The 15797-nt window shown below is 42.1% G+C and overlaps 1 protein-coding gene across 1 annotated transcript; it reads left to right on the top strand.

Annotated features, from left to right (window-relative positions):
• The first annotated feature begins 4429 nt into the window (after positions 1-4429).
• LOC124152176 lies at positions 4430-14800 on the top strand. Its single transcript, XM_046525048.2, has 3 exons — positions 4430-4563; positions 6014-6305; positions 10822-14800. Exons 2-3 carry the CDS (start codon positions 6014-6016, stop codon positions 12459-12461), a joined length of 1932 nt encoding a protein of 643 aa, XP_046381004.1. The 5' UTR covers positions 4430-4563; the 3' UTR covers positions 12462-14800.
• The last annotated feature ends 997 nt before the right edge of the window (positions 14801-15797 follow it).

Genomic DNA, 15797 nt, shown 5'->3' with positions numbered 1-15797 from the left:
AGCATCACAGAGACAGAGATAAGGCATCACAGAGACAGAGATAAGGCAACACAGAGATGGAGATAAGGCATCACAGAGATAAGGCATCACAGAGACAGAGATAAGGCATCACAGAGACAGGGATAAGGCATCACAGAAACAGGGTTAAGGCATCACAGAGGCAGAGATAAGGCATCACACAGATAAGGCATCACAGAGACAGAGATAAGGCATCACAGAGACAGAGATAAGGCATCACAGAGACAGAGATAAGGCACCACAGAGATTGAGATAAGGCATCACAGAGATTGAGATAAGGCATCACAGAGACAGAGATAAGGCATCACAGAGGTTGAGATAACGCATCACAGAGACAGAGAATTAAAGTAGGTAGTATAAGAAGATAGGTAAACACATGTGGGTAATATAAGAAGATAGTTAAACATGTATGAGTATATTAGAAGATAGTTAAACATGTATGGGTAATATAAGAAGATAGTTAAACGTGTATTGGTTATATAAGAAGATAGTTAAACATGTATGGGTAATATCAGAAGGTAGTTAAACATGTATTGGTAATATAAGAAGATAGTTAAACATGTATGGGTAATATAAGAAGATAGTTAAACATGTATGGATAATATCAGAAGGTAGTTAAACATGTATGGGTAATATAAGAAGATTGTTAAACATGTATGGGTAATATAAGAAGATAGTTAAAAAATATGGGTTATATAATAAGATAGTTAAACATGTATGGGTAACATAAGAAGATAGTTAAACCCGACTCGGTAATACAAGACTATAGTATATGAACTTGCCACAGTGGGGACACTGCAGCACTGATGTCTTCACCATGTGACATGATAGTGGTAGGTCATTGTAGGGGGTACACTTTCTGAGGGAGTGGATTGTGAATGTCAATTCTTCAAAGGTGAATATGTTACTTAGTAAATCTGTAAAAGATATAACTGAATAATATTAACTGCCTGACAGTAACAATGTTTTCTGTTTGATATAGAAACGAACCTACAGTACACTGTGGTAATGTTTACTGCTTGATATAACAACATAACTATATTCCACAGAGACAACGGTTCCTGCTTGACCTAACAACATAACTATATTCCACAGAGACAATGTTTACTGCTTGCCCTAACAACATAACTATATTCCACAGAGACAATGTTTACTGCTTGCCCTAACAACATAACTATATTCCACAGAGACAATGTGTACTGCTTGCCCTAACAACATAACTATATTCCACAGAGACAATGGCTCATGCTTGCCCTAACAACATAACTATATTCCACAGAGACAATGTTTACTGCTTGCCCTAACAACATAACTATTTTCCACAGAGACAATGTTTACTGCCTGCCCTAACATCATAACTATATTCCACAGAGACAATGTTTACTGCTTGCCCTAACAACATAACTATATTCCACAGAGACAATTGCTCCTGCTTGCCCTAACAACATAACTATATTCCACAAAGACAATGGCTCCTGCTTGCCCTAACAACATAACTATATTCCACAGAGACAATGTTTACTGCTTGCCCTAACAACATAACTATATTCCACAGAGACAATGTTTTACTGCTTGCCCTAACAACATAACTATATTCCACAGAGACAATGGCTCCTGTTTGCCCTAACAACATAACTATATTCCACAGAGACAATGTTTACTCCTTGCCCTAACAACATAACTATATTCCACAGAGACAATGGCTCCTGCTTGCCCTAACAACATAACTATATTCCACAGAGACAATGTTTTACTGCTTGCCCTAACAACATAACTATATTCCACAGAGACAATGTTTACTGCTTGCCCTAACAACATAACTATATTCGACAGAGACAATGGCTCATGCTTGCCCTAACAACATAACTATATTCCACAGAGACAATGTTTTACTGCTTGCCCTAACAACATAACTATATTCCACAGAGACAATGACTCCTGATTGCGCTAACAACATAACTATATTCCACAGAGACAATGGCTCATGCTTGCCCTAACAACATAACTATATTCCACAGAGACAATGTTTTACTGCTTGCCCTAACAACATAACTATATTCCACAGAGACAATGGCTCCTGCTTGCCCTAACAACATAACTATATTCCACAGAGACAATGTCTCCTGCTTGCCCTAACAACATAACTATATTCCACAGAGACAATGGCTCCTGCTTGCCCTAACATCATAACTATATTACAAAGAGACAATGTTTACTGCTTGCCCTAACAACATAACTATATTCCAAAGAGACAATGTGTTCTGCTTGCCCTAAGAACATAACAATATTCCACAGAGACAATGGCCCCTGCTTGCCCTAACAACATAACTATATTCCACAGAGACAATGTTTACTGCTTGCCCTAACAACATAACTATATTCCACAGAGACAATGTCTCCTGCTTGCCCTAACAACATAACTATATTCCACAGAGACAATGTTTACTGCTTGCCCTAACAACATAACTATATTCCACAGAGACAATGTCTCCTGCTTGCCCTAACAACATAACTATATTCCACAGAGACAATGGCTCCTGCTTGCCCTAACATCATAACTATATTACAAAGAGACAATGTTTACTGCTTGCCCTAACAACATAACTATATTCCAAAGAGACAATGTTTACTGCTTGCCCTAACAACATAACTATATTCCACAGAGACAATGTTTACTGCTTGCCCTAACAACATAACTATATTCCACAGAGACAATGGCTCCTGCTTGCCCTAACATCATAACTATATTCCACAGAGACAATGTTTACTGCTTTCCCTAACATCATAACTATATTCCACAGAGACAATGTTTACTGCTTGCCCTAACAACATAACTATATTCCACAGAGACAATGGCTCGTGCTTGCCTTAACAACATAACTATATTTCACAGAGACAATGGCTCATGCTTGCCCTAACATCATAACTATATTCTACAGAGACAATGTTTACTCCTTGCCCTAACAACATAACTATATTCCATAGAGACAATGTTTACTGCTTGCCCTAACAACATAACTATATTCCACAGAGACAATGTTTACTGCTTGCCCTAACATCATAACTATATTCCACAGAGACAATGGCTCATGCTTGCTCAAACAACATAACTATATTCCACAGAGACAATGGCTCCTGCTTGCCCTAACATCATAACTATATTTCACAGAGACAATGTTTACTGCTTTCCCTAACATCATAACTATATTCCACAGAGACAATGTTTACTGCTTGCCCTAACAACATAACTATATTCCACAGAGACAATGGCTCCTGCTTGCCCTAACAACATAACTATATTCCACAGAGACAATGGCTCCTGCTTGCCCTAACATCATAACTATATTCCACAGAGACAATGTTTACTGCTTGCCCTAACAACATAACTATATTCCACAGAGACAATGTTTTACTGCTTGCCCTAACAACATAACTATATTCCACAGAGACAATGGCTCCTGCTTGCCCTAACAACATAACTATATTCCACAAAGACAATGACTCATGCTTGCCCTAACAACATAACTATATTCCACAGAGACAATGTTTACTGCTTGCCCTAACAACATAACTATTTTCCACAAAGACAGTGTCTCCTGCTTGCCCTAACAACATAACTATATTCCACAGAGACAATGTTTACTGCTTGACCTAACAACATAACTATTTTCCACAGAGACAATGTTTACTGCTTGCCCTAACAACATAACTATATTCCACAGAGACGATGTTTACTGCTTGCCCTAACAACATAACTATATTCCACAGAGACAATGTTTACTGCTTGCCCTAACAACATAACTATATTCCACAGAGACAATGGCTCCTGCTTGCCCTAACAACATAACTATATTCCACAGAGACAATGTTTACTGCTTGCCCTAACAACATAACTATATTCCACAGAGACAATGTTTACTGCTTGCCCTAACAACATAACTATATTCCACAGAGACAATGGCTCCCGCTTGCCCTAACAACATAACTATATTCCACAGAAACAATGTTTACTGCTTGCCCTAACAACATAACTATATTCCACAGAGACAATGTCTCCTGCTTGACCTGACATTGGGCAGGATAATCTCACCCTCATCATCACCTGGTATCCTCACTATTTGAGTGATTCATAAACACATGCTAAAGGAATCGTAGTATGGACGTTAAGCGCAGACGTATGCTTATGGGAAGAATTGTGTATCTCTGTGCCTCATAATGTGTTTTTAGGGATCAATGACTTTATTTATTCCTTTCTGGTAGACAGATTACTCCTCTATGGTTTGATCTTACAGGGCCACATATATCCTTGCCCCTACACTGTAGCATAACAGTACAGCATATTGGTTTCAACACCAATAGGAACAACAAAGCTACATTCCTGTTCACGGCTGAGTAAGCACAAGGTATATGGCCTACATAGATCAGGTACCCGCTACAACCAAGGTGTACGGTAGTCGATAAGGAAGACGGGTATGCTGCCCCACCTGTGTGATCGTGAGAATATTCACGCTGGTTATTTGTGGAAACATTTCATCACATACAGAGGTCAGTGGGAGTTTATTGTTATGTGTACTATACGGCTATTTGTAATGCGTGAGAACGTAGCTTCGCTTGTGTGCTGTCTGTTGGCACGACAGAGCTATTTCTGCGGGTAGTATTATGGAGCGGTATCTAGTGACAGACATGAAGCTATTGAATAGATAGCTGCAGTCGACGCTCTTCAGGTGTAATGAAAACTTGAACTTTAACATACATATGAATGAGTGAGTGAGTGAGTGAGTGAGTGAGTATGGTTTTCGCCGCTTAGAGCAATATTCCCTCAATATCACGGCGGGGGACACCAAACATGGCCTATATACATTGCATCCTGGTACAATAGCTCTATGGATACCCTCAATGTAGGATGTTTCACCGACAGATGAATGCAAATTGACATAATTTCATGTCAATTCTGTGTTCTGCACTGCAACCCAAACATACGATACCGTGAATGAGGTGCTATCTTTAACCGCATTCAATGGCAGGGTATTCCCCACTGACGTCATCAGCGCGATCAGGGGTGACCTGTGACAATGAACTGCAACCTGACTCATATAGAAGGTCATTAAGGGTGCAGTGGAGGAGTCGATTCGATGTTCATAAGCATGTTTTATCTAGGAAAATCGGGGCGGTCGGGTAGCCTAGTGGTTAAAGCATTCGCTCGTCACGCCGAAGACCCGGGTCGATTCCCGACATGGGTACAATGTGGTAAGCCCATTTCTGGTGTCCCCCGCCGTGATATTGCTTGAATATTGTAAAAGCGGCGTAAAACCATATTCACTCACTCACTCTAGGATAATCGATGCGACATTGCAGCTACGTAGCACAGCCCTCGTGGTTTCATGTCGCAATGTAGAGGTTTACGACGAACGCGCCACGACATGAGCTCACGTGACTTAGATCACGTGATCTTAACATAAATGTCACACGTCGAAGGGAGGAATGCTATACTGCGGGTACTCATCATTAAAACGTTGCTACCCTACACTCTAGAGAAAAAACTGAAGTGGTTTTCTATAAAAGGAGTAATGTCTAATGTTTAATTTCTTCATGAACACAAGGCTTCGTCGTTACACAAACCGATCTCACAGTCACGACACAAATCATAATGTAATTCCTATAGTCCTATAGTTTACTTCCGTTGTGCTTTGCCTAAAGGGGAAAGGGCGGCTCAGAGTCCGTATACTATGTCTGAGTGGGGCATCTATGTTAACCTGCGCATGGTATCTCAGTGGGCTAGCACTTGGGCATGTAAGTCTGGACTAGTACACGAAGCCACACACACACGTCGATGCACCCAGCAATATCAGTAAAATAGTCTTCATCGCATTGTTAAACTCCATTTCACCCCGCTCCCCCCGATAGATACGCCACGGTTGATTTACAAGAGAGAAGCTGTTGAATGGCCATACTGCATGTAAAGGCATAATATACAATATAATGTATCACATTTCAGATGGCGACCTCACAAAAGGGAATAGAAAATTGTCTGACATGTGTCAAATGTCACGAGATGTTTGACAAGCCCTGTACACTTGTGTGCAATCACACCTTCTGTCGGAAATGTGTCGTCAACTACACCAAGACCAGACCAGAAGCCATCAGAGCCAAGTCCCTCCTCTGTGCATTCTGCAACAAGATGACGAAAGTGTCTGCTCCTGAGAGACCAGTGGAGGAGTGGGCGGATGACGTCAAACCTAGCTTTGTCATCCAGGGACTCTTGGACTCATTTGGTCCGGATTCTACAGGTAGATTATATACAGCCAATACTAAAACAAAATGTATGTGCCATGTAAGGCATTGCCCAAAAATATGCAATCATCGTCTATATATACGTTTAGTACATAATTGTAAAATTAATCAGAGTGTGTCAAATTGGGTTTAATTCCGGAAATGTTCTGGAGTGTTCACTGCGTATGCATGCTTTTAACGACAAGTATATTTTTTCTCAATCCCAGTTATAAAATGAACGTGTCACACAGCTCAGCGAAATCAGAACAACATCTGTGTGGGTTCTTTCTCTAGTAGTAGTAATAGCAGCAGCTGTAGTAGCAGCCGTATCAGTAGTAGTAGTAGCAGCAGCAGTAGTAGTAGCAGCAGTAGTATGAGTAGTAGTAGTAGCAGCAGTAGTAGTAGCAGTCGTAGTAGTAGAAGCAGCAGCAGTAGTAGTAGTAGTAGAAGTAGCAACTGTAGTACCAGTCGTAGTAGTAGTAGCAGCAGCAGCAGCAGTAGTAGTAGCAGCTGTAGTAGCAGTAGTAGTAGTAGCAGCAGCAGTAGTAGCAGCAGTAGTCGTAGTAGTAGTAGAACCAGCAGCTGCAGTAGCAGTCGTAGCAGTAGTAGAAGCAACAGCAGTAGTAGTAGGAGTAGCAGCAGCAGTAGTAGTAGCAGTCGTAGTAGTAGCAGCAGTAGTAGGAGTTGTAGTACCAGCAGCAATAGTGGTAGCAGTCGTAGTAGTAGTAGTAGTAGCAGCAGCGGTAGTAGTAGCAGTCGTAGTAGTAGAAGCAGCAGCAGCAGTAGTAGAAGTAGTAGAAGAAGCAGCTGTAGTACCAGTCGTAGTAGTAGTAGCAGCAACAGCAGCAGTAGTAGTAGTAGCAGCTGTAGTAGCAGTCGTAGTAGTAGTAGCAGCAGTATTAGTAGCAGTCGTAGTAGTAGAAGCAGCAGCAGTAGTAGTAGTAGTAGAAGTAGCAGCTGTAGTACCAGTCGTAGTAGTAGTAGCAGCAGCAGGAGCAGTAGTAGTAGCAGCTGTAGTAGCAGTAGTAGTAGTAGCAGCAGTAGTAGCAGCAGTAGTCGTCGTAGTAGTAGAACCAGCAGCTGCAGTAGCAGTCATAGCAGTAGTAGAAGCAACAGCAGTAGTAGTAGGAGTAGCAGCAGCAGTAGTAGTAGCAGTCGTAGTAGTAGCAGCAGTAGTAGGAGTTGTAGTACCAGCAGCAATAGTGGTAGCAGTCGTAGAAGTAGTAGTAGTAGCAGCAGCGGTAGTAGTAGCAGTCGTAGTAGTAGAAGCAGCAGCAGCAGTAGTAGAAGTAGTAGAAGAAGCAGCTGTAGTACCAGTCGTAGTAGTAGTAGCAGCAACAGCAGCAGTAGTAGTAGTAGCAGCAGTATTAGTAGCAGTCGTAGTAGTAGTAGTAGTAGTAGTAGTAGTAGCAGCAGTAGTAGGAGTAGTAGTAGTAGCAGCAGTAGTAGCAGCAGTAGTCGTAGTAGTAGTAAAACCAGCAGCTGCAGTAGCAGTCGTAGCAGTAGTAGAAGCAACAGCAGTAGTAGTAGGAGTAGCAGCAGCAGTAGTAGAAGCAGTCGTAGTAGTAGCAGCAGTAGTAGGAGTTGTAGTAGCAGCAGCAATAGTGGTAGCAGTCGTTCTAGTAGTAGTAGTAGCAGCAGCGGTAGTAACAGTCGTCGTCGTCGTAGTAGTAGTAGTAACAGCAGCAGCACTAGTAGAAGTAGTAGTAGTGAGTTGGGTTTTCACGCCGCTTTGACCAGTAGGTTTCTGAACAGTAGATTCGATGTTCAAGTATACCTCACTCACGTATAAAAGAAAAGCCCATTTGACCGAACCGAGGTGGAAACGGAACACAAATAAGTTTCTTTTTGTAACACAGTCTATAAGATCTGAATGTATGTGATGATGAATAATAAGGATTTAAGTATTACTATTCGCATTGTAACTATTGTAATCATTGCTTCTTACGGTTTTTAACCGTCCGTTTATTGCTTTTTCATTTCATTATTGTTTTCTCATCATTATAAAATATATACTGCTAATAAATATAACAAATTCATATTTTGCTAGGAGAGTTACATAATTTATCTGACGAGTTATGCCCCCTTTTGTTGCAACATCTACCTACTTCTTACGAGGGCGGTCGGGTAGCCTAGTGGTTAAAGCGTTCGCTTATCACGCCGAGGACCCGGGTTCGATTCCCGACATGGGTAAAATGTGTGAAACCCATTTCTGGTGCCTCGCCGTGACATTGCTGGAATATTGCTAAAAGCGGCGTAAAACCATACTCGCACTTCTAACGATAAACCTGCTTCACGTCGGAGAGGAAAGAAATGTTGGGAACATTTTCAAGATAATCCCTTTCCACATGAAGGGTATTTTATCCTAGTTTCGTAGAAGTCTCTTGGCTGTCATGAGGAGCTATGATGTCATCGTTGGAGTCGAAATGTGCTCCAGCTGGAGCTTCATTCAGATGGAGGTCTCAGAGCCAGATCAGGACAGTAAGGAGGACGCTGAAGGAGTTCAAAGCCACATTTGTGGATTGTTGCCATGGCAATGACTGATTTGTGCACAGGCGCAGTGTCCTGGTGGAAGAACACACCCTTCCTCTGCGTTCCACGTCTCTTAGTCTTAATTTCATCCCATCATTGCCTCAAACGCGTAGCACGTTATGCCCTGTTTATTGTCTGGTCTTTTGAAAGATAGTCAAAAGTCCCGATGATGACCCTCAGCATCCCAGAACACGGAGGTAATAACCTTTTCATCTGATGGGACAGTTGTTGCCCTCTTTTGTGGTGGGAGTGTCAAAAGGTTTAACTGTTTTGATTGTGGCGAGAGTGTCAAAAGGTTTCACTGTTTTGATTGTGGTGGGAGTGTGAAATGGTTTCACTGTTTTTATTGTGGTGGGAGTGTCAAATGGTTTCACTGTTTTGATTGTGGTGGGAGTGTCAAAAGGTTTCACTGTTTTGATTGTGGTGGGAGTGTCAAATGGTTTCACTGTTTTGATTGTGTTGGGGTGTCATATGGTTTCACTGTTTTGATTGTGGTGGGAGTGTCAAATGGTTTCACTGTTTTGATTGTGGTGGGGTGTCATATGGTTTCACTGTTTTGATTGTGGTGGGGTGTCATATGGTTTCACTGTTTTGATTGTGGTTAAAGTGTCAAATGGTTTCACTGTTTTGATTGTGGTGGTGAACCGAGGTTTCATCTGTAACTAATCGTTGCAAGAAAGTACCTGGGTGAGCTTCATACAGAGCTAGATTATCACGAGACATTGTGCCTGGTGCGTTAATGATCATATGTCAGAAGCTGTGGAAGCCGTCTTCTGTTACCGTCTTCATTGCCAGGATTTTTGTCATAATGGAATATACTCCTCCTGGGAAATGCCTGCTGAACTAAAAATATGACACTCAGTCTTTCTCTACTGGGTCATCATCATATCGTGGATAGCTTAGATCATTTCTGGTGATTTTGACGCCACAACCCCTCCAGGCCGGGGTCGTCTTCAAGACTCAACCTACCATGCTTAAACTCAACTGCTCACCTCTTTTCCGTGGCTTAGGAAGGATCGTCCTTCCGTGGTGTCGTACTCTTCAAGGGTGGCTTTTGATGTTGAGCCGTTTTTCTGCAAATACTTGACCCCCGCACGTTCATGAAGTATGTCTATTTTCGAAAGGTCACAGACCCCTGCATAATTTAGTGACTAGTCACAGCGAATAGTTTTGCTCAATTGACTGACGTTTTTGTGTTTGTTTGTTTGGTTGTTGTGTAACGCCGCACCAAGCAATATTCTAGCTATGGGACGGTGGCCTGTATATAATCCAGTGATTGACATCGTGAACATCGATCTACGCAATTGGATACGATGATATGCATCAACAAAGTCAGTGATCCTGACCATCCGATCACGTTAGTCGCGTCTTACACCAAGCTAAGTCTCCCTTTACATGGGTTGCTGAAGGCCTTTGTTACCACGGATGTTTATGGATGGATACATTATGATAGGGGCACAGCTTAAGCATGTTCAGCACAACACAATGGTAAGAGTTCATTCGGAGAGATACTGCAGAGATCTTTTTGCATTTTGCAATGACGAAAAACAGTATGCAAATCTAGAGTTACGGATGTTACTGAGTATTTGATGCAAAGACATTCTAGTTCAATTTCAATCAAATATTTAACAAAACCTGTAACTCCGCAAAGTGTTTTTCTATTTACTGAAAGTCCAGATTCATTCCAGAATCAACAATCACAAAGCATGTGACCCGTGAAGATTCCGGGGTAGAATAGGTCTTCAGCAACCCTTGCTTGCAGTAAAAGGTGATTATGCTTGTCATAAAAGACGACATACGGATCGGGTGGTCAGGCTCGCTGACTTGGTTGATGCATGTCATCGATCCCAATTGGGTGGATCGATGCTTATGATCTTAATGACTGGATTGTCTGGTCCAGAATCGATTATTTACAGACCGCCGTCATATAGCTGGAATATTGCTGAGTGCGTTAAACAACAAACCAAAACACAAAGCATGTCTTGTTCTACAATGTTTCAGATTCCACTAATTGCGGTTATTGTAGAGAGGAAGGGGAGACAACTCAGACTGTTGTTTGGTGTTCTGTCTGTGATGATGCAATATGTGAGCGGTGTGCAAGGATGCACAAACGTAATCCAGCTTCCCGCCATCATGAGTTGCATAACCTGTCAGGAGAGGTCAAGGTCACGAGACAACGAAAGCTCATATGTCACGAACATCAGAAAGAATATCTTGAAGCTCTCTGTAAAGATTGTAACATTGCAATTTGTCATAAATGTTGCACTTTCTATCACAGAAGATGCGCCTCAATTGTCTCGATCGAGTCCGAAATACCAGCCATGAAAATGAAACTGAGCAAGAAGAAAAGAGGGTTGCAAAATCGTCAAAATGAGACAAACTCACAGCTACCAAAGCAAAAAGTAAACGTGAATAAAGAAACAGTTCGGTATTCCCAAACAGAAGCAGACATCAAGACCGCCAGTATTGAATTAATACAGCAAATAAAACTAAAGGAACGGAAACTTCTGGATGAACTGAAAGAGATGTCAGACAAACACCTTGGACAACTGAAAGCAGACATAAAGTCAGGTGAGATGTCAGTACAGATGTACCAACAACAGGCGGAGCTGATAGACCAGGCTCTACAATCTGAGTGTGACATGGATGTGTATGAGATGTATCAGGGATGTGAGGCTGGTGATGTGGAGGCTGTCGGAGACGCAGACCTGAAGGAGAGGGGAAGAATAGTCAAGGTCATTTTCAGACAAGACAGATCACAACACAACAGCCTCCTGGGCGTCCTAGATGTCATGTATGAGGATGTGTTGGGCCTGAATACCACTCACGAATTACACGACTCCATGGACGTCAGATTATCAGACAGCGAGAGTGCAGCAGGACCTACCGATGTGGCAGTGCTGGTGGTGAACAGCGAGGACACAGTTGTCGTCACAGACTACGACAACAACAACGTGAAGTCCTTCTATACAACGAAGAGCTTGCCACATCACGGGGTGTTAGATCTTCACAGTGGCCCATGGGGTCTGACAGTTCTGACACAAACACGTGTAGCTGTAACAGTGCCAGACACAAAGCAGATTGTAACAGTAGACGTCAACCCTGACCTGGTGCTTCTGTCCACAATCACAACTAGCAAACAGTACATGGGGATAACTGCTCTGACACCATCAACACTAGCAGTAGGTGCCCGGTCTCCTCCCTGTATTGATATCCTGGACATGACAGGAAACGTGCTGACGTCCATCAGTCCACTGCACAATGGTCGGGACATTTTAAAGTATCCCACTTTCCTATGTACCACCAGGACAGGGAACATCCTGGTGTCTGATGGTGAATCCAACTCGGTGATGTGTCTGACCCCCGGGGGAGATGTCGTGTTCAACTACAGACCTACAGGAGACGCGGCCATGGGGTGGCCGTGTGGTATAACGAGTACCAACACAGGCGACATCCTGGTTACAGACAACTTGCAGCGCAGAGTTCTACATCTGACTGAAACGGGTCAGTTTGTTAGGGACATTTTAACATTACAAGATGGGGCTGAGGATCCATATGGAGTTTGCGTAGATGGGAGTGGGCGGATATACGTGTGTCTTCGCAATACAGGATTTATAAATACATTCAAAAATATAAACTAAATGTAAGCTTTAGCGGTCAGAAAAAAACGTAAATTGTGCAATGCAAATCTTTTCAACAAATGCTTTTATAGAATTGTGACATGCATTGCCATACGTGGTTTGCGGTATATAACAGTTATCAGTTATTCAACAACTGACCTCGTTGACATTCAAGAGACAATACCTATGGCGATTAAGTAGCTCCGACCATGTGCGGTCCAACTGGATATTGTGAAAATGCTCTTTATACAGTGCCACTCTAGCTGTATCTGCAAGGAGTTGGGTTTTAGTGGACATTCGCTACTACACGTATATGTTTTTCACTCGAGCATTGTACTGTGTTCAAAGACATAGCCTAGCACCAGAACACGGTTAGCCAGTTCAGTAGAGCTGTACCTACGACGGCTATAATCTTATCATAGAAATAGTCAATACAAGAGAATAGCCAGACTAAGATTATCCACCGACACAGATTCCATTTGGCGTAAATAGCTGTAAAAATAATATCAATGGATCACTGAAAATCAGTGATGACACCAGGTGTTCGGGAAAAGGGAACGATGTCCTGCACTTCCGGTAGCACACACCATTCACACAATTTCCATAAAAAAGTATATAAGTACGTCACAGTGCCTCTCAAGCTGTAACGGCAACGAGTTGGGTTCTCGTGCAGCCTACCTACCTACCTACTGGAAAAGTCTACACAGTGCCTCACAACAAAGAATAGTCCACATGTTTATATAACACACTATCACCGTCCGTGATATACCGGACCGGAATTTTACACACCACTCAAGCATCTAAAAATAGTAACTTCCTCACGACTGCTTACATTAAATAGTACTACATTGGTGACGACTAATTGTAGTCCAAACACAATGCAATGAGCGTCTACCGAATCTTAATAGAAACATTTTGACTCTGTTACAAATCATTGATCAACAGAATAATAACAGAATTGTCGGAGGTGTGTTTCGAGGGCAACTGTATCATGTCCATAGTGGGACCCAGGACAAGAAAGTTCACCTGAATATCTGAAATGTGTTCACCTGATATTGCGGTCCCGTATTTGATTGCATTTTATTTATCTAAAACTGTAATTCGGTCTTCGAAAGGCTTTTAAAACTGATACACATGAGGAAGAGAATTTATGGATGTCCATTGCTAATCACCATCAGCGCCAGTCATCAGTTGTCTTCCCTTGTGTCTGCCCTTTGTTATTTTCCACCTTTTGTTATGTTTCTAATTTTGTTGTCCTTACCTGTACATATATATCCTCTTTGCCTCGTGGCTTTCGTTCACCTGATGAAGGAGTAAGCATATACTCCAAAACGTTGTGTTCCTCATAATAAAGAAGTTGACATCCATAAACTATCTACCTTAAAACTGTGATGTGGTTCCAACTCCGGGCACTGAGACGGGATGCCGACAATTGGTCAACCTTGCTTGCTTGTTTGTTGTTTGACGCCGCGCTCCGCAATATTCCAGCTATATGACGGCGGTCTGTAAATAATGGTGTCTGGACCAGACAATCCAGTGATTGATAACATGCGCATCGGTCCAAGCATCTGGTTCCCGGCTGTTATCCATAATAATAAGGCTTGGGTTGTTTAGATTGAGCAGTTGCTGATGTTCGAACCAGTCTATGAGCACATCACCATTATCATCAGATCAAAAGTGTGTATTGGATAGATTTCATGAAATTGCTGCGTCTGCTAATGGTAAACCTCTGGACATCTGTGGTACTATACAAGTATGGATCAAACTTTGCAATTTTGAGGTTGTACAGAGAATACTTATATGCAAGGACTTGTTTGATAGGTACATGTCTCCTGCCACAATTAAAAGTCTGCATTGATTTAGACAATTTTGAATTGAGAACAAGAAGAGGAAAGACAAAATCTACAAAGAAGACGATGTGAAGGTGTCTTTAGCTAAGACTGTTGTTGTGAGGAGAGACATCTATCACGTGCAGAGCTGGAGGAAGCTTCATTACGCGTTAAACATATCTGGAAATAGAAATCACCAAGAGATTCAGAATGATGTGTTGTGTGTGTACTCAGACAAGGGAGAGAATAGAAAGTTGATTGTCTTGAAAAAGGTTTCACAAAATGTACACAGCACTGTAACTGGTGGTCACTTGAGATTTGCAAAGACACTGGAAAAAATTAAGCAAAGGTATTGCTGGCCACGGATTGACAGTGTGGTGGAAGATTTTTGCATTCTTTGTCAAACACGGAAAGATCCATATGTGACGCCTTATCTCTGCCTCTGTGACTCCTTATCTCTATCTCTGTGATGCCTTATCTCTGTCTCTGTGATGCCTTATCTCTATCTCTGTGATGCCTTTTCTCTGTCTCTGTGATGCCTTATCTCTATCTCTGTGATGCCTTATCTCTGTCGCTGTGATGCCTTATCTCTGTCTCTGTGATGCCTTATCTCTATCTCTGTGATGCCTTATCTCTGTCTCTGTGATGCCTCATCTCTATATCTGTGATGCCTTATCTCTGTCTCTGTGATTCCTTATCTCTGTCTCTGTGATGCCTTATCTCTGTGATGCCTCATCTCTATATCTGTGATGCCTAATCTCTGTCTCTATGATGCCTTATCTCTGTCTCTGTGATGCCTTATCTCTATCTCTGTGATGCCTTATCTCTGTCCCTGGGATGCCTTATCTCATCACTGTGATGCCTTATCTCTATCTCTGTGATGCCTTATATCTGTCTCTGTGATGTCCCATCTCAATCTCTCTGTGATGCCTTATCCCCATCTTTGTGATGCCTTATCTCTGTCTCTGTGACGCCTTATCTCTATCTCTGTGATGCCTTAACCCTGTCTCTGTGATGCCTTATCTCTGTCTCTGTGATGCCTTATCTCTGTCTCTGTGATGCCTTATCTCTGTCTATGTGATGCCTTATCTCTGAGATGCCTTATCTCTGTCTCTGTGATGCCTTATCTCTGTCTCTGTGATGCCTTATCTCTGTCTCTGTGATGCCTTATCTCTGTGATGCCTTATCTCTGTCTCTGTGATGCCTTATCTCTGTCTCTGTGATGCCTTATCTCTGTCTCTGTGATGCCTTATCTCTGTCTCTGTGATGCCTTATCTCTGTGATGCCTTATCTCATCTCTGTGATGCCTCATCTCTATCTCTGTGATGCCTTATCTCTGTCTCTGTGATGCCTTATCTCTGTCTATGTGATGCCTTATCTCTGTGATGCCTTATCTCATCTCTGTGATGCCTCATCTCTATCTCTGTGATGCCTTATCTCTGTCTCTGTGATGCCTTATCTCTGTCTCTGTGATGCCTTATCTCTATCTCTGTGATGCCTTATCTCTGTCTCTGTGATGCCTTATCTC

The sequence above is a fragment of the Haliotis rufescens genome, unplaced genomic scaffold (assembly GCF_023055435.1).
Source record: "Haliotis rufescens isolate VD_foot unplaced genomic scaffold, xgHalRufe1.0.p SCAF_17, whole genome shotgun sequence".
Lineage (NCBI taxonomy): Eukaryota > Metazoa > Mollusca > Gastropoda > Lepetellida > Haliotidae > Haliotis > Haliotis rufescens.
The sequence above is the reverse complement of the archived record's forward strand: the minus strand, read 5'-3'. Positions and strand labels throughout refer to the sequence as shown.

Coding starts and splice junctions, on each gene's coding strand:
- LOC124152176 (XM_046525048.2), top strand. CDS start 6,014: ATGGCGACCTCACAAAAGGGAATAGAAAATTGTCTGACATGTGTCAAA. Junction 6,306..10,821: donor ATTTGGTCCGGATTCTACAG/GTAGATTATATA, acceptor ACAATGTTTCAG/ATTCCACTAATTGCGGTTAT.